Below are 26121 nucleotides of genomic sequence, written 5' to 3'. Positions count from 1 at the left end.
TTATTGTTTTTACAAAAAAACTGGGAAAAAATGGTAAAGCACCTTATTCATTCTTAATCAAAATATCAAATTATAGTTATGCCCACATTTTTGGATAAAAAGGTGAATTCAACTTGTTACAAATAACAATAAAAATGTTTGAAAGATTTCTAAAAAAAATAATGTTCTTGTTTTATGTTAAGCACTGTGTATATATATGTATGTATATACTGTATATATATATATATATATATATATATATATATACACTGTATAGATATATACTGTATATACGGTGGAGGCAGTTAGACTGGGTGTAACTTCCTTTCTTGTCACTACTTTACATACAAGACAATGTTTTCGGTTCAATAGAAGAAACTAAAATGTAGAGTTTTTGGCTTCATGTAAAACTGCTTTGACACTCACCTAATTGAATACAGGTAAAAAAAAATAAAAAATACTAGTCTCAAAAACACAGGTGCAGTGGTGCCTTCTGGGATTTAGCTGTGCTTGTTTTAAACCAAGGTTTATCCTTCCTGGTTAGACATCAGGGTTGAGGCGATGTCCAATCAGACGCCGGCTATGTGGCCAACGCTCAGCTTCTTCCTCAAACTGTAAAACAGCATGAAATGATGAGTACGGCTGTCACAGTTCAATCAAAGTTAAAAAAATAACAATATATGATGACACTAAAGTTGGGGTATGCAACATATTGTTGTGGTTATTGGTTAATAATTACATAATAACTTTTCAACATAATGAAAATTAAACACACACTGAGTAATGTCACCAGTCTATCCCAGGGCCATGTTACATATCATATCTATCAAAATCCAGTTCAGTAGCTTGCACTACCTCATTCAACTACACTAAAGTTGGCTGATTCTCCTTTATTTTCAATTTTACTACCATATGTATGTATGTATTATTTTGCACTGTATTGTTTCCCTTTATACAGGTGTAAAAACAACATATACAAAAAATAAATACAAAAACAAAGAAGTGGGAGTTAAATCCCAAGCATTACAAAGGAGACGCTTTCTCCTGTAATATGTACACGTTCCTATTTTCTTCTGCTCAATCAACTATCTTTCCTGTGGTCTTCGTCGCTGGAAAAGAGTCTAAAGAGAGTAGGACAATAAATGCACCAGGAGAGAGAGTATGTAGCAAGAGCATCTTTCCATGCCCATTTGGTGGGAGGAGCTCAGGACAGAGAGCCCTTATTCAAAACTAGATTAGACTCAATGATCAGCCATTTCGATAGCGATTCTACCTCCTGTAGTTTCAACAAGTTCAAGTGAAAAGGGCGAGTAAGTGTCTGCATGTGCATGTCTGAGTCATACAGAAATTCAAACACAACACACAGTTACATCCTTCCAGTGTACCACAAACCACCCACCTCCACACAAAGACACACACACACACCTGCTCTTTGATGTAGCTGTTCCCACAGGGTGCCATTCCCCTGAGAGCCAATCCAACGATGAAACACCAGACAGACAGTCCAACCTCTGCTGCTGCCAGCACAGCACAGGGAATCCACAAGGCCAGGGTGGTGTCCTATGAGACGGAGGATCGTGGAAACAAAAAAAGACACATTACAAAGGAGACAACTTCTCCTGTGATGTGTTCACGAGCAAATTAGGAAGAAACGGAGGGCAAAGAGCCAAAGGAGAGAGTGAAGTAGAACTTTTAACAAAGCTTGACTCACATAAATGCGGGTTGTATCAAAGGGGCACTGGGCACCGACAGGTGACCGGGCATTGATGGGCACCTCTGTGGCATTGCACCCCTGCATCAAACCTTGCCCATTGTAGGCGACTGTGACACTAATTGCCAAGAGGAGACCAACGCAGCATGCTGCAGAGAGCAGGATGTTGAAAAATGATGTAACAATGAGTCCTATTTGCTGTGAACAGAAAGAGAGCATCATATATAAAGAGAAGACGTGGGGGGTTTTCTGAGCACAGTGACTGAAGTGATCATATTTGTAGCAGAACAAAGAATCCAATTCTTACCAGTTTCGAAACATGAATGTTCCTTGACACCACAATGGCAATGATCCCAGAGGAAATGCTCTGTAAAATTGAACACAATTGTTTTAGTGTAGTTACTTTTGCATGGTATAGTTATAAGTCATTGGATTTGTCAGTACACTCTCTCACATCCTGAACGGAGTGCATTTCCAAGAAATGTGACATCATTTACAACCGGCAGTGTATCCGACACCTCAGTGTAATGGAGCTTGCCCTGAAGCGACTGGTGACTGGTTTGAAAAACCAGCTCCTTAATAATGGGCAAGTTTAGTCTTGATTGCTGACAAAAATAGGCAACAATATAACAGAATTAGAGGAGCAAACCACCTGTGATACCTGAGTGAACAGAACTAAGACACTGACACAAAGTATTCAAGCTCACTATGATCTATGAAACAACCATTCAACCATTTTTATTCTTGGGGGGAACTGAAGCCATCACATCAACACACACTTCTATGTTTGAAAGCTTCAGTGTTTAACTTTTGGCAAATTTTGTATGGGTGCTGGGTCCTTCATGTGAAAACAGGCTCTGCCAAGCAATCCTATAGCCATGTTTCGATCATGGTGCAGTTAAGTTTGGTACAGTACGGTACGGTTTGGAACAGTAAAGCCCTGGTCAGCCCTGGGTCCGTGTCAGAGAGATACATAGTGTGATGTCGTACAGGAGCAACAATGAACAACAACATTGAACGCCACACAAGAGACAACAATGGAGAACATCCAGCAGCTAATTTTTTTTCCTGCTCAGTTTGTATGAGAACAGACTGTGGGCATGGAAGAAACACTGGTCGCAGAGGAGTGACACTTATCTGTCAGCCAACCAGCTGACTTGTCGTCGCAAGTGGAGCCGGTCTAGCTCCACCCATTACGCTGGTACCCCAAGGGAAGGGTACAGAAAAAAGTAACTGTTGGGTTGGATTATTTTTGCTACTATTCTGATTGAAAACACCAAAAAAATACGTACTGCACCAAACAGAACCGTTCCACCGGGTGGAAACGCGGCTTATCAGACCTGATAGGGAGAGTGTGTATACAGCGGCAGTGTGGGGTGCTTAATATTTCTGTGGGTGCCATTTTGGATTTTTAGTCATACTCCAACCTGTTTTCAGCAGCTGCCTGATGGGGTTAATCAGGATTGTGTGAACTCATTTGACAGTGGCCTGCATGTTTATATTTGAAGGTTACTACCCACTACAAATTTTAAAAAGTGTTTCAGAAACAAATTCCAGACATGGCTAAAAATCCCTCCCTCAAGTTTCCTGCTCTACACTGCTTCACTGACTTTGAACATCTTCATTTTTGACTCACCAACAGGCCAGAGGTAACGGAGATGATGTTGGCTACCGTGTATTCGGTGGAAATATGTCGACCGGGTTTGGAAATGTGGCGGAGGACACTGCCATGGACAATAGCTCCAAGGATGAAGTTAATATGGCCGATCAGGATGAGAGCTAATCCTTTTTTCATCAGCCTCCTTGGCTCTTTGTCCTTGTCTGAAAGACAGAAATCCAACACATGATTAATGCAGCTTATGGCGAAATGATGCCTCTGGAAACGGGTCAGCTGGAGGGTTCAAAATGATGCGTGATGTGCATATATATATATATCAAATATTATATGCAAAGCAAACTGTTTCCACTAGTCATCTTCTGTTATAGTTTAAAATGACATACTAGCCTTGATAGTAGAAAGCTTTTAATAAATACAAGTGTCTTAAAGACACATACTGAGCAGTTTATAACTGATTTATTGAATTATTATTATTATAAAATATACAAATTCAACTTTACTGTGGGGGACAAACTGTAAAGATTAAGAGAAACTAATACATGGATAACAATATTCCAATATTAACTAGACAATAGTCTTGTCTTATAGTCAATAAGACAAGACTCTGATGAACTTAACCTGAATAAGATCAAAACTCAGAATAATCATATTTAGACATGTGGAGTATTCCGATTTCAGTCACATTATAAAGGACACTAATCATATCACTTCCAATTGGAGTTATTACAGCAGAGGACACTATTGCAGATATGAGTCATAATAGACTTTGCTCCGTAAAATGACAACAGGAATACGAAAGGAATTATAATAGCAACTCATGTAAACCTCATGATCTGAATACCGCCTTAAAATAAGGTCATAATAATTTTTACCTTTTTTTTGTAAATATACATTGAATGAAAGGCTGCAATTTAGGGTATACTGTATATTATGCAGCATGATTGACCCAAGATTCAAACTTAACTGTCAAGGTTTATACTTTACAAATTCTTGGCATCCTCCTGAGCCTCTTTGCTGTAATTAATTCATTTAACCCAGCCACTGTTTTTGTAATAATTGCTTGATTTTTGATTGATATACTGTGTGTTCTATGCCAATTTAAAAATAAAATAAAATTAATGTTGCAATAATCTTTAATTTACCATCCTTGTAAATGGATGGTAAATTTACAATCTATCCTTGTGTTAAAATCTAGATTAATGCACTGTAAGTTTAAAATCTGTCACACAGTGAATGTTCATGTTGAACTGAAGCCATACATATTAAATCTCAAACACAGTGTTTGGCAGAAAAAACTGCAATTAAATACTGTATTTTCCCTAAAGCCTTCAGTCATACCCAGGAAGCGGATGAGATGAAGGGCCAACTTGTCTGCAGGCCGCGGATTAAATTAAAAGTAAAAAACATCAATGTTGGATATTTGTGATATTTTACCCTAACTGTTCAGCCAAACCCAGAAAGAAAATGAGGTAAAGTGCCAATTCATCTGCAGGCAACGTTTTAAAACTAATTCTTTAATCGATAAATAAATAATAACACAAAAGTAAAATAATTTGAGACATACTAGACAATTCCCCATGCTGTTTAGCCCTAATATAGTCTAATCCAGAGGTTCTCAACTTCTCTCAGCTGAGGACTAGGGCTGACGATATGGGGAAAATATTATTGTAAGTACAGTCAATGTCATATACTTTATAAGTAATATTATAAAAAGAGACTTCATCTTCTACCAAAGTCATTTTCTGGTAACAACTTTTACTCAAGTATCCCTTTTAGGTACGTTATACAAGACTGCATAACACTTTAAGACTTTTACTCAAGTAATGTTGTAAAAGGTCATTTTCTGGTAAGATACTTGTACTTTTACTCTAGTATTAGTTTTAGGTACTTTATCAAAGACTGCAAACAGACTGCTGGAACACTTTGCATGCACTCGCAGCTCTGTTAGAGAGATGAGAGGGAAGAGGCGTGGGCATAAAATGATCTGTGGTCAGAGTCAAGCCTCTGAATGTTCACAGCTCATGTTCTACCGTTAGTATGTTCTTCTACACGCCGTTATTCATCATACAAACACGACGTTTTCAAGGGAAAGTCCGTGATTTTTACCTGCTGCAAACCCGCTCTTAGCTACACAAAGAACGAAAGCTAGCGTCGGACACTAAAGCTCACTGACATTAACATCGAACAGTGAGGTGGTACAACACGGTACAACACGGTACAACAGCACTGCATCGTCAGTCAGACACACACTCACCAAACGTGCACATCTCTCGCCACTTTTACTCTCAAACTAATTAATTTCCGTCAGAAAATCGACCGACGCAGCGGCAGCAACTTCAGACTTCACTGAACTCCGCGTGTCCACTTCCTGTTTGACGTCATCAACCTCACCTGTGCGGTACCTGCCTGGGTCTGCCGGTGGGTCTGCCGGACACTGAGAGGCGCAACACTCAGTTTTTACATTGACATAAACGTATAGAGTAATAAAGAGAATAACTGGTTCAACAATAACAGCACAAGCTGAATTTATCATAAATGATAAATATTATGGAAAATAAAACAGAAACAAAGAAAAATGGAGACGTATGCCTACAATTTGGTTATTGGAAGTACTGTGGAAATACTGGAGACAGTTCAGTTGTTTACTACTGTAACACCTAAGGTTTAATTATACAATTAATTTCAAGGAGAAAAGATGACAAATATGGGAATGAATAAAACCATTTTACATATAGGATAATGCATATGTACGCATTTCGCATATTTAAGGTCCCATCTTTGGGACTAACATACATCTATAAGGTTGAGATTATGAACCAGAATTGTCAGATACAAAAAAGTGAGATTCAAGATCTGTCCAAAATTTCTTTGGGACAAGAACAAAATGAGAGATAGATTCATCACTATGTTTGCACAAAATACAGGGAATATCGCTGTAAATAAACTCAGCTGTAACAGAGATAATGGGGGGATTTTGTATATTAAATATAAATTATATATGTACTCCATAATGATGAATATTATGGGAAATAAAAACAGAGAAAATAGATATAAACTAAAACAAAGGGAGCTAAGACAAATGGAGACATATGATTCAAAAATTAGAACTACTGTGGAAATACTGGAGACAGTTGTAGTTGCTAACTATTCTAACACCTTAGGTTTAATTCTCTCTAAATTAATCTATAATTAGGTGAATTAGAGAATTTCTGCTTGTGAATAAAAACATGTTACATATACAGGATAATCAGATAATTAAGGTCCGATCTTTGGGATTAACATACATCTTACATACATAGATTCATCACTATGTTTGCAGAAGACACAGGGAACATCAATATAAATAAATTTAGCTATAAGCGAGTTAATGGGGGTATATTTTGTGCATTAAATATATATTATACAGTGTAAGCTTTGTTCAGAAGACACTACTGTAATTATAAGATAATTATAAGGCTGTGTTGTGTTAAAGTGGGTTCTTACAAGTTTGATTTTGATAGGGAATGTACACATTAAATTAAATTAAAGCAATTGGAATGTTCTGTAGGCATGTTTATAGCAAGATACAGTATATCTCATATCATAGATGTTTACAATTTACTACAAGCATCACAAGTCAGAATCTGCTTCGTTACCAGGACACAAGGGCTGTAGCATCAGTTATTTGCATAATTGATTAACTGGTTGTGTATGTTCTTTATTAGTGGTTTGGTCAATAGAATAACATCAGAAAAATGTGAAATATGATTAGGATAGTTATATATATGTATGTGTGTATATATATATATATATGAGATGAGGTGACTATGCAAATGAGTGTACACAGTCAGATGAGTGGGCACCAGAGCCCTCTACTTTACACAGCAGAACTGTTGTACTTCTTGAATGTGGGTCTTTGAAGAGGCTTGTTTAAAAGTGGGGGTGTTTTAAAGCATTAAGAGTCATTAAAGCCACTTGTATTCTCAATTTACAAAAATAGCAGTGGGAGATCTAGAATTAATTTTGACATTAGAGGGGCTAAGTACGTGTCCAACATCCATGCACACAATCTGGTGTTCTGATGTAAGGTGCATGTATTTTTCACCAGTCACACCTTGTTTTAACACTTTGTTTTGTGCTTTAAATGTCAGAAATTTTAGTGGCGGTGCCACAGACCATGGCACCTGCATTTAATTCAATCTGGAGTTGGACCTGGGCGCTGCTCAGTGGCTGCCCACTTCTCCTAGATCAGCAGAGAATGGGTAAAATGCAGAGGGCAAATTTGGGATTAATACAGTTACATTAACGTAATCTTAAATCTCTCACTAATACAGTAAAGCCAGCTGTACCAGAGCTCAAATCAAGCCAACATTCTCACTCAAGACACACACAGAGAAGTAAATAACATTAAATACATGCATAGCATCACCTTGTCAGTTCACATATGCATGCATGCACCCGCTCAGAAAGATACAAACAAGATGCTGCTTTTAAATCCAAATAGCACCAAATATATCTGAAACCATGTTGTTTCATAATGTCATTGCTATGTTCCTGTGATCTGTGTTAAAATGCACAGATCACAGACCAATATGTTTGTTTTGCGCCTTTGTCACTGCTAAATTATTCAATGGACACAATCTTGTCCTTCCTATACTTGTGTCCATAACTGTCCTGCTGGATGAATAATTCAATTAGTCCCCAGAAACGCAGAGTTAGCCTGAGTTTATTAGAAATACAGCATATCCACTCTAACAGTTCAGATAATAACTGAACTGTCACTAGTTGTGCAGGAACAAATATGTGCTGAAAAGACAGAGATGAAGATTTCAGTAATGTCAATAATCCATGATGCAATGCAGCTGCTGAACATTCTGCCACATAAAAATACCTCCTGCTCACCCTCGCTGTGCTGCTGTGTTTTTGTAACAGTATTTAACAGAAGGGTTAACAAGAAATCTATGTTCCCTCTACCATGTGAGCAGAGGAGCGGTCAGGCTCTGTTGATTTTTAATAACCGAGCTGTCAATTTACTAGAGCAGGAATAGAGCAGGAATGTGCCTAGAACTAGACAAACAAGTAGAGGAGATGGAGCATCCCACAACACGAACAACAGAAAATCACCATTGGCAGACGCCCACAGCTACGTGACTGGGGAGGCTTTGATTTGTGGTCGGCTAAACTAAATCAGATTTAGTTCTCAGAAAAAGAAACAAGGCTGAAAAGGGGTAGAAATGCACCTGGGTGAGATTTAAAGTTGTTAAGGATTCTTGAAGTGAAGTGGACACAGGGGTTGTTCTTCTGCTTCCTCCACCAGTAAATGGAATATGTGTTCTTTTGTTACTATGGTGTTTGAAAGCCTTAATTCCATTTTACCCCATGTTCTTAGAAATGGCTGTCTAACGACACAATGAAGCTATGAACATATTCTAAAGATAGAGTATGGACATAGATAGAGTCTTTTTTAAGTGGCTTGATTCGTTTTTGTTTTTTTTGGAATCTGTTTGCAGCCTTGTATTGATGTGCTCAATGCCTGCCAGCCCCAGCCTGCTTCTCAGAGCTTCAGCACTCACAGAATCCTACATACCAAACCCTGAACTATCTCTGAAGTGTCTTCATCAGCTACTGACCTAGCAGACCTTTGGACTGAGAAGTGCTGATAAGTTAAAGCTTAAGGGAGAATTCTATGAGTTATCACTGGGGACAACTGTTGTTTACAAAAGGAACAGGGAGCGTCTATGAGACTGACTGCATGAATGGGTGTGAAGTTCGAGAATGTGTGGCAGTGATATTAGTAGGTCTAAGTGTCCGAGAAAGGAATTACAGTGTAAGAAACAGAAGAAGAGCAAAGCAGTCCAGTGAATCTGTGTCAGTATGTGTGTGAGAGATGAAAACCTGGGAAGAGATGGACAGATTATGGCACAGGAGGTGACAGCTGTCAGCTGCAGCCTTTCACAGGCCAAGCATTCCCCACAAGCCTGCAACATTATACATGCCTACCATACCTGTGTGTGTGTGTACATGTGCACATTGGATCATAGCAGATATATTATTCTGACCAGTGCAACAGTTGCGCTGTGTGTCATTTCCTCTGCTGCTGCTCGTAGCAATGACGAAAATGCTGAAATTCTCTGTGTATGACTTTAAAAATTGGGCAAAATTTGGGTTTTTAAGCCGCTTTAAAGCCTCTGAACAAATAATCCAAATACATTTTCCAAAATAAAGGTGCAAGGTTTTCGTGACACATAAGCGCCAGTCTCCCTGCCTAAAATAGTCTTGCATACATTGTGATGCCATCCAAGTTACAAGCTCTCTCTCTGGAATGTCACTCTCACTTTCCCTAACGCTTCTGTCAACACAAGGAGAGGTGCAGTATCTTCGTGGTATAATCTACACTACAGACCATTGGGCTATGCAGAAATTCATATACAGACATTTATAATTGTCTACAGGCAAGCAATGAAACTTAAGTGTCCAAATGTAACAAATATGACTATATCTTTTCCTCTTAAACTCAATCCATGTGACTACACAAGAGTATAATCTGTCGTTTAGGTTGTACAGGTTTCAGGGCTGTGTGATTTGACCATCGCGATGACAACATGCTGTTTATCAGCTGAACCTGCAGAGAGGATCGAGGCAGCTGGAATTGTGTCAGTGGATAAATACCATTCCTGAACCAGGAGAAGATGGGGCAAAACAAATGAGAGAAGGAAAAAAATAAATGGAAGCTAGATAAACAGAGTGTAGGTGTAAACGATGGATGAACGCAATACTTGAAGTGTCTTTGGAGTGCAGATGTAGTCACATAGTCCACTACTGCCCTCCTGTGGCTGCATGATGTCAGCAGCAGCAGCAGCACCAAACACTGGGCTGCTCCTCACTTTATCAAAGGCAGGATATTGTAAGAGCCAACAGGGAAGAAATAGCCACACACAACAGTGCAGCTTTTTTGACTGGTCAGGACCACAGAAGTCACTAAATCCACACATTCATTAAACCATTTAGGAAGATATTCGATGATACTAGATAATAGAAAACGATAGTTGGTCATAAAACGTGTTGTTTTTAAGTTCCCCTGACAGATAATGTGGGAGGGGCTGTGGAATGAAAACACAATGATGCTACTACTACTACTACTAAACCTAAACATCGGCAGGACACCGTTTTGTTCTGTTACAGTAATTACACTGAACGCGCGGCATTGAAATTGAACAATCACTACTCACAGTCGACTGTATTTTCTTTTAGCTCATAAATAAAATCAATCAATCAAGAGAGTTCATTTAAGGCGAGCTCCGCAGCAGCGTGGTTCCGGAAGTGAAAATTCCTCTCGTTTTCCGAAGAGATAATTTGATTATTCAGCCATAACATTATAACCGTTCAAGGCCGACTCACCACAAGATACAAGATTGTGCAATTACGCTATATGCTCCTTTATAAAATCCAAATGTGTTGAATTTACATTCTGTTTTAAGTAAAAACGTGTTTTATTTGCGGTGTCAAATATATTAACTTCATTACCCACAATCCCCAGGTGTAAAAGTGATCATTTGGTAGAATTTGGGGGAATTTATTTACCAGGAGACATTCTAAGAGAAGACGCCCGCTGAGTTGTAGAAACACAATGTGCTAATAACTCACATGTTATTATTAGTTAATTATCAAGCCCAAATAGTTTGTATTTTCCATATCCCAGCAGACCCAACAGCGGTTTAAGCGAAAACGGAAGTTGTGGGCGATGAACACTCTCGCTCGTTTCGACTGTACAGCTGTTTCACGTTACTAAATTCTGCGCAAGATATCCACGATTTACATGAAAGGCAGCGATGCAAACAGGCTCGCGGGTGAGTGGTGGTCCCCGAATAAGAACATCACTGTCTGTCCACCCTCGTCCACCATGCGGAGTGTAAACGCTACCGACGTAGGTCGTGTATGAGGGACATTTTATGGAAGGTGGGACGAGGAGGAGGTCGTGGTGAGTGAGGCTGCTGTCTGTCTCCAGCTGAGCAGCAGGAGACCGGAGGGTTAGCACAGCTAGCTGTGAGGGTATGACGGTGTAACGGAGCAGCAACTACACGACAACCCGCTGTTTGTGTTCAGTCATGGCTGCGAACAAGAACAATCCAACGCCCGGGATGGCGGAGATCATTCAGCTTAACGTCGGTGGGACGAGGTGAGATAATGGTCATCATCATGTAGGGAATCTGAGCGAGGATTAGCAGCAACGATAATTGATTCATTATTTAATTCCAATATCGATATCACAACCTCAACGCCAATATCAGTCAGATACAATTGCATTTTACACATTTTAAACGACTGTTGTGTAACAACACATTTGTGTATATGTATTTACCACAGAGCCATAACAAGCCATTTAAAAACACCATATTCTGCTCCCATAAACATCACAAACTGGTCTCGACGCACTTTTACAGACAGTGCGTCGTGAAGCTTTCATGTGAAATTTAGATTTTTCACTCTTTCTTTTTTCATTATCCAATCTAGTGATTATGATCAGGATTTACTGAGTATAGTATTGGCTCATCTCCATAATACCAGCTTTTATAACAATCAATTAATTGGTTGAGGTGTAACCAATATGAGAATATTTGATGTTTTCTTTGATCCATAAAAATAGAATTCAGAAAAACTGAGTATCTTTGGTTTTGTGGACAAAACAAAACATTTGGGGAACACTGATCATTATATTATTTTATTTTTTTTACATTTTATGGACTAAATAATGAATCAATTAATTGAGGAAAATAATAAATGCAATACAGTACATGCAGGATACTATCTGCATGTTCAGCAGATACTGTACATGAATATAGTTAAAGCAGATATTTGGTTTTTATCACAGCCTGTATTATTCATTTTCTTATTATGTGTTAAGTGTGTACATTTTTGGTTTCAAAATCACAGTTCAATTTCATTTGAGTCCAGACTTTTTTTTTATATAAAAATTAGTGAAAGAAATGAGTAAATTAGATCAATAGTCTCCTCATAAACCCAGTCAAATTGTTATATATGCTGTGTTGTGTCTTCCTGCTCTAGGTTCAGCACCTCGAGACAGACTCTGATGTGGATCCCAGATTCATTCTTCTCAAGGTTGGTTAAATGTTAACAGTGTGTTGAACTTTGTGCAAGTGCTTTTCCAACTCCATCTCTCCACCCTCAACAAATAAGTCATCCATGTTGCTCTTGACATTCAGACCAGATCAGAACTTTAAAAACAGTACAGTGGTTATTGATAATATTTGGCCCTGTCACAAATGTATTCATGCTGGTTGGGACTATGCACTAACAGTTTTAGTGCCATGGCTGCAGCATACAGGAATTCAACTTAATACCACTTGAAAAGTCATAACTCAGTAACACAAAGTTTGCATAACATAATCCATGATAACAGTAATGTCACGATAAAGTGACTCTGCATTTTATATAGTTATATATTGTAAGACAGTAATTTAATGATACATTATATCTGTCTAACTGAATAATACATGCCACTAAAATTGTAACATGCAGTATTTGGAGGATTTACATTCTTTTCATTCACTTTCAACTTCTTCTATGGCCAGCTAACAATCACGTGTCAACTACTCTGCCACTGCACGTTACCCTCATTCCTGTGATTAGCAGCATCATGAGGAGTCTGTCTGTGTAGAGCGCCATTTAAAAAGCATTTAAACGTCAATATTTGGCACCAGTGAATCGAAAAAGATACCTTACAAGTCTAGACAGCGATACAGAATGTTGCCTCATGTTGTTGTCGTTATTTTTGTCTATACTTGTGATAGGAAGTGACTGGGGATTGCATTTAAAGTATTGAATATTTTGTTTTCATAGTTTAACATCACAAACCTATTCCTTATAATAGGATTTTTCATATATTTGACATTTATGTGTTTGTATTTCTTATTATACAATATTTATATAGATAAGTCATTTAAGTGTGGCTGCAGCTTTAGAGAGGAAAGGATTTTAAAGAGAAGCATTTGGAGCTGGTAAATACCACAATGAGAACAAGCTCAAACACTGGGCAGAGTGCACAGTTTGACAACAGCTGAGCAAGTAAAGCTGAATGCTGTCACACTGTCTGCCAGTGCACCTGTTTGCCTGCCTGCCTGCCTGCCTGTCAGTCTCTGTGCCTCCAGCTGTCTGCTGTGTGCACCCAATAGAAACTTATTTCTCATACACATTTACATACGCCTTTCCTTCAATTAACAGCAAACAAGCGCCGTCGTGTGAATCACCACAGCTGTGCTGATGTTGTCGTATACACAGTAATTGTTTTTAGGGCTTTTTGATAAAATCTTTTCACAACAAAGACGATGAAATGAGTAAAACAAACAGAAACACGTCAGACTGTTATAAATATACTCACCTGAACACAAATGACATCCATGCATATGTTGCATGTTGGACTTAAAGCTGTCGACCGGTGTGATCAAATCTCAGATCGAGATCAAGAGGGTTGTTAATACCAGGTTTGAACCAGGTATTAACCTGGTATCTTGCCCATCAAGATGGGTTTTTTCCAGAAAAATTAAATTGGCATTCTGTATTAAAACACTACAGAGAAAAGGCCTTTATCCCATATCTACACACAGGTTTGTTTAATTTATATGACACAATGTAACACAAGCTCTAAAGAAAAGATCTGCATCTTTGTGACAGTGATCAGACATGAATTACTAGAGAAAGTTGTCTGTTGGCCCTTTAAATATTGAACTGTCGTTATATTGTAATTGAAGAAAATAATATTTAGAAAATTCTTGATTCATTACCCAGTCCTGTTCCACATGTACAGTATGTTAATTGCTGGGAAGTGGAAGTGCTTGCAGTAACTGGGACACTTTCTGTGTGTGTTTGTTCCAGGTAGTACTCATGTTGTGGGGACCTTTATCTGTTTACACTGTCACATTATGGATGCTTGGCTTCCTTATGGGGGACAAAAAAGTCACTATAACATAAATGATTACAGTTTAAGGTGGAGACATGTTGTATGGTTAGGATGAGGTTAGGATGAGGTCAGGGTTAGCTCATGGTCAGCAGTAGTAGTTATGGTTAAGGTTAGAGTAAAGTCCAGCAAATGAATGTAACATGCTCTGAAATCATGTAAACCAGACTGTGTGTGTGTGTGTGTGTGTGTTTCAGTTTGCTCAGTGGAAGGATATCTACTCTACGGGATGAAACTGGAGCTGTGAGTATGGCCTTTGTTGCATCTTATTACAGAAAGTAGGGCAGCATCCACAGGCCACATCAACATTTAAAAAACATTCTCCAAAGGTTTCCTGCAGACAGGAAATGTTGACCTGATACTTATGCATGTGCTCAGGAACCAATACAACCATTTGAGGCCAAATTGGAAGTACAGTATTCTGTGGTCCACAGTTGATTTTCTATGATTAAATATCATTCCCCTTCATGTGCTCTTTTATACTGTCACTAAAACACTAAAACATCAAAAAGTACTAAAACATTTCATGGTGACTTTCTGTTATTAAAGTTATAATCAAATGATTTTGACGATTGGATACAAAGATGACCCTTTATTGACATCATAATATCCTGTACATTATGTAGGGCTGCAACAGTTAATTCTACATTTACAACTAAATTAATAAATGAAACACAACAACAATTTTAAAATTGTCTTATTTCTTTGCTCCTTGATAACAGTGAAATTAATATATTTGGACAAAAACATTTAAGGGGATTTTTCAGCATTTTCTGACATTGTTTGGACCAAACAACTAATCAATTAATGGAGAGCATAATCAATAGATCAATTAACATTGAACGTAATTATGAGTTGCAGCTCTAACATTATGTTCCTCACTTCCAGATATTTATTGACAGAGACCCTACAGCTTTTGCACCAATTTTGAATTTTCTCCGAACCAAAGAATTGGACATGCGGTAAGGAGTCATGGAGGCATTCAGAAAATATAACTGAATGTTTAATTTTTAGGAAGACGTCGAGTTGTTTCTGCAGAAAACTCATGCTGCATTTTTTTCTTCTCTGGGCAGGGGCGTCAACATCAGCGTCCTGCGTCATGAAGCGGAGTTTTACGGGATAACTCCTTTAGGTATGATGAGTTTTACAGGGGGAAAAGCAGCAAGCACTCTCAGCACAAACACTGATGCTTACACAATAACAACACACATTCTGTCTTTAAAATCAAATGTCACATAGGTGAAAACCTTCAAAGTGGTAACTCTGTGTGCACCAATATTGTTTTACTTCCTGTTTCACTTTTTCTAACTTCCCTACATTGTCTGCTGATTCAAGTATTGAACTAATCAGTGATACCGATGCCATAAACGATAAGTACAGTGGCACATAGTGTACTTCACAACACATTAGTACTACAACTGCTTCCCTTTTAAGTTTAACCCTTGCTGTATTTACTGATTGTGTGAAGAAATAACAATAAGAATCTGTTACAAGAGCTATTCAGTATAATAGTCCTTATACCACCACTTTTATGTGTCCTATGAATCTTAATTTGCATTTTATTTATTATAGTTATGTACAGTGAGCTCATCATGCCTCTGAGCACAGCACATAAGTACTGCTGATTTTATGACAGTGATCACATTATTATAACATCTGGAACTGCTCGGGACATAAGAATGGACTGTTACCCCATAAAGAAAATACAAATTGGTATTAAGTAAGAACTCTGTGCGATTGTGTGTGTATTTGTGCAGTACGACGCCTGTTGCTATGTGAGGAACTGGAGCGCTCATCGTGTGGAAGTGTTCTCTTCCATGGTTACCTGCCACCCCCAGGTAAAGACATGAATCAGGACCAAAACTAGACTTAACACGTTAGTTATTGATACTGATCTGTCTTCAGAAATGACCTGTTTCCCATTTACACAGTAGTTTATACATAAATACCAACAAATGACCAGGAAAGTTCTATTTATAAATCACGTGAAACCTCTCATTGACAGCCATCCCAGCTCGGAAATCCAGCCCGCTTCCATCTGCCTCTGGTTGCTTGTCAGAAGAGCGGCCGGGTCCAAGTGGAGTGGAGGCTGTGACCCGCGTTGGTCCCCCTCCTCACTCATCCCTTCCTGGCTCACCTGGAATAGATGACACTCGCCAAGTGGGTGAGTGACCTGTGGCCGCTTTATGAATGCAAGAGAAAGAGAAGACAAAATATTGGTGATAATCTGAAAAATTTGTTAAAAACAGTTGACCCTCACATGCTTAACAGAACATTTTCACACAGTGGAATCCCTATTTACTCTGTTTTGGGTTACTAGTCTTATTGGTCACAATGAACCCATCCCCCCGTCATAAGTGGTTTAATTTCTAGAACAGCAAAGAGTTCCAAGTTTTTCTTTGCTGGTCAAAAAAAAAGAAGTGGTTCCAAACTAGGCAGTAAAGTGGTATTAATATAACAATATTTCAATATCATATGCCAAATTAATAAGACCTGTTGTTATAAAAATCGAACAAAAACGTCCTTATCGTCAACTTTACAGTTCAAAAGCAGTCAATGCTTTAGTCTGAGTCCCCAAGTCTAAGTCATCTGTGTTCAAGGTCAAGTTAAGTCACAAGTCCTGACTAGTCTGAGTCCTATAACACAGGGTGAAACCATTATGTGGTTATCTGGTTATTAAAGAATGCATTTGTGTGTATCCTGTGTGTGTGTGTGTGTGTAGGACCCACCATTGACCCCAGAAAGGTGTTGATCATAGCAGGACACCACAACTGGATTGTAGCAGCCTATGCACACTATGTCATCTGCTACAGGTAATACTCAACAACACGGCACATTAAAAAGTTTCCTCATTTGCTCCACAGTTCACAGGAGAGAGACTTTAAATTATTTATGTTTGGAAAATGGCATCATTACCGCTCCATCTCAAGTTTCTCATTCATTATTAATGTTCTGCGGCTGTACCTGTGCACTCGGTCTCAGCTCCTATTTGCATTTTCATTAAAGAAGCGGACAAGTTACTCTACATTTCAGGCCTGTCATTTGTTTCTGAAACTCTTGCCTGACTTGTCACTAACCAACCTGTCCGCCTGCATTCTACTGCACATGACCTCAGACAGGCGTACGCAGTTGAAGCAGAAATGAGAGGCAGACGTTAGCGAGGGGAGTCACAGAAAGGGCAGCCAAATTCCACAGTTCTACTACAGATAATAGAAGGGATTTGGGGGCAGGTGCAAGCTTTTATTACGACCCTCATCCTTACATAGGACAATACAATCAGATTAAAGGAATTTAATCTGACTCATATCAAGCCTCCACAAGGAAGAGCTGATTGTCTCTGAAGTGGAAATCCAGAAGAAAATACTATGAAAATGAAATCAGTTTGTGATCTCATTACAGGATAAAGGAATCTTCTGGATGGCAGCAGGTTTTTTCCTCCCCCTACCTTGACTGGACCATTGAGCGTATAGCGCTCAATGCCAAGGTGGTGGGAGGTCCACATGGAGACAAGGACAAGATGGTGGCCGCTGCCTCTGAAAGCAGCATTATCCTCTGGAGCATCCAAGATGGCGGCAGTGGTAATGAGATAGGTACGTTTACATGACAGAGCTGTAGACCGTGTGGTCCATTGAGAGGAGTTTACAGCAAAGTAAAAAATAAATTCTCCGTCTCCCTCTCCACCTGCTCAGGTGTGTTCAGTCTCGGCGTACCAGTCGATGATCTCTTTTTCATCGGGAATCAGCTGGTGGCTACGAGCCACACGGGGAAAGTGGGCGTGTGGAACGCTGTCACACAACACTGGCAGGTACGAGGTCAAATACTGTATGCATGTGTGCGAGCAGTGTTTTGCAAGTTCACAGTTAAAAACAGCGAGGCTCAATTTGGAACAATGTCCGTGTTTCTGTTTGTATTGGGGTTTCTGGATCATGGTTTGGGTTTGGTTTGTTTGGCTCTTTAGGGAGAAGAAAACTTTTCCAATGTTTTCTCTTTCGTTTCTCTCGTTTGCCACAATAAGTGTCCTACATCCAGAGATTTGATAGTAAATGAAATCGTATGTGAACAACAGGGCTGTGGTCTCTGTTTCCCAGTGGTTTTGACTTTTGTGTTTAGTCTCCGTCTACTCCTCCATTGTCATGGGAACAAAGCTCAGTAGAAATGGCTGTGTGCAAAGTTGACGCCTTGGGAAAATCTCTAGCGTACACATGCAAACACAGCTTGTGTATTACCAGCATTATAAGCACATTACTTGTATTTTATGACTCTGATTGTGAGTTCATTATGTGTATTAGGTTCAGGATGTGGTTCCCATTACCAGTTGTGACACAGCAGGATCCTTCTTACTACTGGGCTGCAACAATGGCTCCATCTACTACATTGGTATATACACACACTCACATATGACTACTTCAGTCCATGTCCGATGGTGTTCAAGAAGTACAGTGGAGATTCCTTGTTCTAGAAGAGTTGCAGCAAGTGATGCGTATCGTGTTTTCTTATCTTCTTCTCAGATATGCAGAAGTTTCCACTGAGGATGAAGGATAATGATCTTCTGGTGACTGAACTCTATCATGACCCTTCGAACGACGCCATCACTGCGCTGTCTGTCTACCTCACGCCTAAAACCAGTGAGCACAGTAACTATGCACGGTCTTACACTGAGATCACTCTATTTGCAGAGCAGAACTGTTTTCATGAAACTTCAGACAACTGCAAGCACCAGAAACTTTATAACTAGGAAGGCAAGGAAACGTATCCACCAATCTTGCTGAAGTGACGCAAGAGCACAGTCGAGGTTCACACCGATTTGAGACCGATAGATGAAATTAAGACAAGCATGGCAGAGGATTATATCATGCCAATACACAGGATTACATAAATCTATTTCTTCAAGTGCTGTTGCAAGTGTAAACAAAGCCGATCAGCAGAAAAAAGGCTATTTAATGAAGAAGAATTCCCTGCAGAAAAAGGTCATTAAAGTATTTTATAATCAGATAGCATGTCTGATGAAAATGCAGGTCTTGCATCACACTGAAGTGTTTTTTTCTTTTCTTTTTTCACTGGACTTCTTTAACAGGAATATGTGATTCATCACATGATCACAACTTCCCTAGCAACGGCCTGTGTAATACGCCACTAAGCAGCAGTGTTTTACACAGAAATACCGGATGGAAGAATGATAGAACAACCAATCAAGAATTCAACCAAATAAACATTGTTTTGTGTGTATTTATGATGTATTTTTCTCTCTCTCTGCTCTCAGGTGTGAGTGGAAACTGGATAGAGATCGCCTATGGGACAAGCAGCGGTGCAGTGAGAGTGATCGTGCAGCACCCAGAGACAGTGGGATCAGGACCGCAGCTCTTTCAGACGTTCACTGTGCACAGGAGCCCAGTGACAAAGATTATGTTGTCCGAGAAGCATCTGGTATCAGGTGAAGAGGGTACAAACTATGGACACCAATCATCTCTTGATCATTGTGGTCTCCTATCTGTGTGAGCAGTAAACTTGAGACTAAAATCCTATGTGGTTGTTTTGTCTTTTTTGGCATGTGACAGTGTGTGCGGACAACAACCATGTTCGAACATGGACGGTGACCCGTTTCAGAGGGATGATCTCCACACAGCCCGGCTCCACCCCTCTGGCCTCCTTCAAAATACTGTCCCTGGAGGAGACAGAGAGCCACGGCAGCTACTGCTCTGGGAACGATATAGGTGAGAGAAATAAGAAAGTGTAGAAAGAGTAGAAGAGACAGGATAAATGTCAAAGAAGAACAGATGTAAAGCTAATGCAACTAAGAAAATATTTGATTACTAATCAACAGACGTAATCTACTATTTTTGTAACGTTTTCAAGTTGTCCAACTGTCCCAATAGTTGGGACACGATATCTTGCGACTGTACGTTACTATTGCTGTCATTGATTCTCTATGAGAACGTCAAACAACTAATGTACCAATTATGTATAGTGTTTAAAATTTAAACAGGGAATGTCTTTAAACAAAAAGACATGTTTCCATTACCTACTGTCATTAACTTTCCCAACTATTGAATATTCAACGATCACATTTGGAGATTTTCTAGATCACACATGTTCACAACAGCAGGGACATTTCCAGAACAATCAGGAGAGGGGCTGCACGTTCTGAATTCTCACATGAGCTCACTGAGACATTTTCTGATCTTGCAGGAAATTAGTGATACCTCGCATACCTGCATATGCACCTCTGGACTCATTCAGTTAAGTGTCTTCACGGTCTTACAGAAGCTTTGGTGGTTTTTCTGCTCTCAGGTCCATTTGGAGAGAGAGATGATCAGCAGGTCTTCATTCAGAAGGTCATTCCCATCACCAACAAACTGTTTGTGAGGCTTTCATCAACTGGAAAACGGTACAGTGTCCTCTGCCTGTCTGTATTTTTACTCACCTTTACGTGACTTTGTCTTTTATGGACACAATCTGGGAGAAAGGAGCGTGTATATACTGTATGCACGATACTTCCTCTCCCAAGTCTCCTCCTTTCCCTGCATTCAACCTTTTGTTTGACCTTTGAGGTTCTTGTTGTTTGTCAGGATCTGTGAAGTGCAGTCAGTGGACGGGACCACCATCTCATGCTTCATGGTGCGGGAGTGCGAAGGTTCCAGTCGGATGGGGTCGCGACCTCGGCGCTACCTGTTTACCGGTCATGGCAACGGGAGCATCCAGATGTGGGACCTGACGACGGCGATGGACACGGCTAACAAAGGAGAGGAGCGGAAAAAAGAGGGTGAGGAGGCGGAGACTGACGGCGAGAACATCACAGTGTGCGTTAATGAGAGAGGAGACAAAGAATAACAGGCTGTAATGATGTTTATATTTGCTCACGTCGTGTTGGATCAGCGTTAAGTACATTTCCCCAGGATTAAATGCCACTTCCCTTTGATGAGATGAAGCTGCTCTTGTGTTTGAAAGATGTCGGCGGGCCCACAGAGGAGGAGCTGCTGCAGCTGTTGGATCAGTGTGATCTGAGCACCTCCCGCTGTGCTACACCAAACATAAGTCCCGCCCCCTCCGTGCTGCACCACACACGGCTGCGAGAGTCCTGTTCAAGGTTGGCAAGAAACTTCACCGTCACCACATAAAAGACAGACACAAAGAGGGAAACAAGTAGACAGGCTTTAGCTCATTATGTGCAGAATGTTTATTATTATTATTATTATTGTTATTATAAGCATATTTATTATAAATATGGTAAGGATTGTCCTGTCTTTATGTCTTTCAGTCTGCAGTTACAGGCCCAGGAGTCTATTCCTGAGACTCAGGCTACTTATGCGGCTGTGCGGCCCTACAGAGAGAGCCCCCTGCTGGCCCGCGCTCGACGCACCGAGTCCTTCCACAGTGCCCGGTGAAATATTTGTCCAGATGTTGTACTTTGGGGTTGGATTATTTTTGTTCTATTTAAGTGCTTGTGGGTTATTCAGAGCTGCAGGGACATTAGTACACAACACTGTTTAACATGTACTTTTGACTCTTTTCACATTCATTATGTTGTGGTGGGAGAATTCATAGTGAAAGAATAGAGCAAGTTTTTGTGAAATGGATACATCTAAGCTTTAAGTGTGGAAAAGGAAGCAATAGACTCCTGTGGTCCCAGTTTGCATCATCATCTGTAGTGCAAATGTTATTTTTTGGCTTATTCATTAATGGCTGTCCAGATGAAAAGATAAAAATAAGATAAATAACAGACCTGAACTTTAACTAAAGCCAGTCTTAATGTGTGTCCTCCAATAAGGTAATAATCAGACCACACTTGTGGCATCTATCCACCTTTCCCACTAACAACTAAAATGCATTTATATATATTTTTTTAACAGAGACTTCCAGAACTTCTGCCTGACCCGAGGTGTTTTGGACAGCACGCGTCCAACGTCTGCCCAGGAACCCAGTCAGGTCACCGATGTCCGCCGTTCACTCTGTGATTTTGGGCCCGAGGACAGTGAGAGGAGAACTTCAGTGCTGGAGCTCTGGGGTTGCCGAACAGTCGCTGCGAGCTCTAGCGCAGCAAGTGCTGGGGTCTTGACTGGCGCTGGTGTTTCTGGGATGAAGACAGAAGGAGGTCAAGAAACTTCACGGCAACCGCCAGACAGCCCAATTCCGGGGGGTGACGTCAGGAAGAAGGTGCTTGTTGCAGACGAAGGAGAGGCTGTGGCCTCGGGCGGAGAGGGGGCGAAGGCAGAGGGTTGTGTGAGGAAAAGGGGAGTACTGGAGGGAGGCTTTCTAGGGAGGAAGAGAACTCCACCAGTTCCTCACCTCTCCTCCCTCCCCTCTGGATCTGATGGTGGTGGCAGTGACTCATCGGCTAACGCCTCTCCCTCCCCAACCAAACTGGCCTCCTCCACCTCGCCACGGCACAGGAAGCTGGCACCTGAGCCACCCAATCAGGACAGCAGCCTGTGAAAACTCAGTGTTGTCCACCACAGATTTCTTCTGATGGAATGAGGCTGTAGAGGCATGTTATCGGTGCATGTGGGACTCACTGTTTCAGACATGAATATAAAGTACAGTTCAGTCTGTTCCCTGTGTGAGCCCACTCATAATCAGTCGGTGAATCAGCATCTGGTCTGAAGGCTGATAAAGGATTCATTGGAACATGACACCCTCATATCTGTAGTAGGAAATATCTTAAAAAAAAAAAAAAACAGTTGCTGAGTCTCATCCCCAGGTTGTAATATTTCGGTATGGAGGCTCTTTGAGATTAGCTCCTCCCACTAGATGATCATGTACAGACACACATACTTTGTACACGATAGATACTCACGATACACAAGGCATACTCTTCATCTCTGAAAGGTTGTGCCCATATTGACGTGGGGTTTTATTGCGTTGATTGATCCTAAACTACTTTCTTTTTAAGGTTTAATGGGCGTGCACATAGAGCTGCTTAGTAGAACAGCCAGTAAGAACGCAGTCTTTCTCTCCGATAGGACACTATCTGTTCAGTCCATCGGAGTCCAACCTTTGCACTAAATTTTAAAAGATTCCCTGCAGGTGCTGTAAGGATATTGTGCGCACTATATAATGTGTTATTGTGAGTGTCACACTCACAATGACCTTTACATTCGAAAGGGTAAAGACCAACTAAACGTTTGTACCACATTGGAAGATTGTCTCCTCCAGGTTTTCACAATAATGTGACGGACGGACACAAATCTCACAAGCGAAACTCATGAGAACATTTTTACTCAATCAGCAGTTACTTGAATTCCAAAATGTCCCAAAAATACAAGACCAGCTGACGGCAACAACAGTAAAGACAGCTTGTAGCTTCGGTAGTAAAATAGTGTTAACTATGCAACAGTGGAGTTATGACGCACATCAGCTACGGTGAAACTACGGTGTAACTGTTGAATGTTAGGTCGTTAGATGTCTGATTTTCACTGCAGCTGCTTGTTCTAAGTTGCACATAATTATTTACAGCTTGTTGTGATACAAAGAGGAGCATAACACTGTCAAAAGCGTGTGACATTTACTGCATCACATGTGCAACAATGAGGTCAAAAACGTGTGAAAATGTGAAGTTGAGATGGAGATTTATCAATATACAAAAATATAAAGGTACAGTTTCACTACGGCAGATGACTTAAGGTACATTTAAAATCAAATTTGATTTTTTTAACAGTAAAAACACTGAATTGTCTTTCAGCCCTTCACACTATCTTTAAATAAACAAAAATGTAATCATACTCATTCAGGAAATAATACTTCTACCCCTCATTAAAACACTATAGTTGCAGTTTTAGAGATTTTTTTTTTTTTAAAGCTTCTTATTCAACTATTTCTTTAATTAGAGGATGTTTTTTATCATTAACACAGCCAAGGTAAACATTAACGCCTGTATCAGTGAATGTCATCATAGGTGGTCAGTGTTTTAACTGTCATAGAGGAGCAAAAAAGCCCAAAAAAAACAAAAAAAACATTCACTTTTATCAGCCTGAGTACACGGAACACTTATTTCTCACAACTGTCTTTCTCACAGTAGTGCCTGTGCAACGTTTCACACGATTGTTCATTATTTGCAGTATCACAATAGAACTACACTCAACTCAATACAAGGACCTTACACTACATCACTTTACTCCCACTGGAACATGTTTTGATGTGTCTTGTGTTGTGGATGACTGTTGTAGTGCCTTATTTAACGCATGTGTGTGTGTGTGTGTGTGTGTGATGATGATTTTGTGTATGCCCGTTTGTGTGTTTGGTTAAAATGATTCAGATAAAAGAGGTTAGAATGATCTAGATTGACAGCAGGTCAAATTACATCTGTGAGATGTTAGACGTCATATATTGACGGTAAAGAATCCTAAAGGAGGATATAACTGGAAAGTCCCACTCCGACTCCTGGGAAACATCGATCTTGAAGTGTGTGAAGACACAGCAGTATATGCTCTGTAGAGCATTCACACATGCACTGAAGTCTGCACATTTTCCCTGAAATTGTGCAGCAGGGCCTGGTTTTATGTAGCTGTAACAGAAGGCATGGCATGCATTAAGTAAAAGTAGCAACATTTTTGAGCTATATGGCAAACGAGATTATCATAAAAACACAATTTCACATCAGTCAATATCGATAAATGTTAAGTAAATTAGAGATGTTTGCTCTTGATTGATTATTGCCTGTTAATTGTGGTGTTAAAGTTCTTTATTGGCAAAAAGGAGAAACCTATTACATGTAACTGTTGTTAAATGCCACTCAAAGGAAATTATACTCTATAATTATTGTTGTATCGAGTTAAACCTGCTTCTTTGCACTTCAGATCCCCTGAAACATCTCCACTCTGTTTGTTTGTTTGTTTGTTTGGGTCATATTTATGGTACTTTGTAAGGACAATGTCTAAAAAAATTAAAACAATCAGAATTTAAAAAAAGCAGCTGTCCTGCAATGTTAATTATAATTTGCCAAATCCTGCAGCTTTGTAACCACATAGATTATAAAAAAATGTATATATATATATAAACTGACTTTATGTTTAAAAACATATAAATGTCCATACTGTTTTATATGTGGGGAAAGTAGACAAACTCCTAACATGGATGCATTGATGTGTGTGTGTGTGTGTGTGTGTGATGCCGTGTTGATACTTACACTGTTGTTCATTATACGTCGTTGATAATCGTACATAATGCCTATATTGATCTCACAACGCTATTGACCTAACGACATTTGCACTTGCACTATTAAGACAGATATTTAAGTAACTTTATAATGTTTATTTTACATATGATAGAGAGTTTTAAAGTGTACAGTATGTATGTCAACACACGACTGACGGTCGTCTGTAAATAATGTCTGTGTTGTCGCTCAGTTCCTCTCTGGCTATGTTTACATTACATTACAATAAAGCCAGACACTAGTGAGCTAAAAAAAAAAAGGACATATTTGTTTAAACTGCTCTGCACATCATTGTTTTACTTTTTATTTTTTTATAGAAATGCTTCATTATGTTGTGATATCACATTGTTTTATTGCCTACAGTCCTTATTAAACAATGTATAATTGTATGATGTGGGATCAGTTCACGTTGTCTTCATTTACTTTGTGTGTTTTTTAATATGTATACATTTGTTTTTGCATATTGCTAGAGAACAAATTGACCCAGCAGTCTATTCAAAATGAATTGGTCCAGCTCGTGGTCCCACCACAAACACTGAGGAAAAAACTAGACAAACACTTTTCACTGTCCCTCAAAGATTCCCACATTAATTCCTACACTAGTACTGATCATGAATGCAACACTAGGTTTGAGAGCATTGATTTTGTTTTCTGTTAAATGCACTTTGAGATGTGTGCAGGTCACATATGTGACAAATATTTCTACATTCAACTCG

The 26121-nt window shown here is 39.6% G+C and overlaps 2 protein-coding genes across 3 annotated transcripts; one reads left to right on the top strand and one right to left on the bottom strand.

The window, feature by feature from the left end:
* Positions 1-228: 228 nt before the first annotated feature.
* LOC131459715 (keratinocyte-associated protein 3) lies at positions 229-5696 on the bottom strand. The gene is made up of 6 exons (XM_058629776.1): positions 5563-5696; positions 3327-3511; positions 1998-2057; positions 1691-1888; positions 1405-1539; positions 229-591 (listed from the first exon to the last, which is right to left on the bottom strand). The coding sequence occupies exons 1-6, from the start codon at positions 5573-5575 to the stop codon at positions 520-522; spliced, it is 663 nt and encodes a 220-aa protein (XP_058485759.1). The 5' UTR covers positions 5576-5696; the 3' UTR covers positions 229-519.
* Positions 5697-11039: 5343 nt separating this feature from the next.
* kctd3 (potassium channel tetramerization domain containing 3) lies at positions 11040-25802 on the top strand. Of its 2 annotated transcripts, XM_058629930.1 has the most exons (19): positions 11040-11463; positions 12351-12404; positions 14457-14502; positions 15148-15221; positions 15333-15391; positions 16017-16097; positions 16265-16423; positions 16982-17072; positions 17659-17849; positions 17949-18064; positions 18549-18636; positions 18768-18884; positions 19520-19690; positions 19815-19970; positions 20548-20644; positions 20826-21019; positions 21205-21343; positions 21515-21637; positions 22107-25802. In XM_058629930.1, the coding sequence occupies exons 1-19, from the start codon at positions 11393-11395 to the stop codon at positions 22687-22689; spliced, it is 2610 nt and encodes an 869-aa protein (XP_058485913.1). In that variant the 5' UTR covers positions 11040-11392; the 3' UTR covers positions 22690-25802. The 2 variants fall into 2 exon arrangements, with proteins under 2 accessions (XP_058485913.1, XP_058485914.1); XM_058629931.1 differs by lacking the exon at positions 15148-15221 and having other exon boundaries at positions 11386-11463.
* The last annotated feature ends 319 nt before the right edge of the window (positions 25803-26121 follow it).

Source organism: Solea solea, chromosome 5 (genome assembly GCF_958295425.1).
Source record: "Solea solea chromosome 5, fSolSol10.1, whole genome shotgun sequence".
Lineage (NCBI taxonomy): Eukaryota > Metazoa > Chordata > Actinopteri > Pleuronectiformes > Soleidae > Solea > Solea solea.
This window is presented reverse-complemented; position numbering and strand designations above follow the sequence as displayed.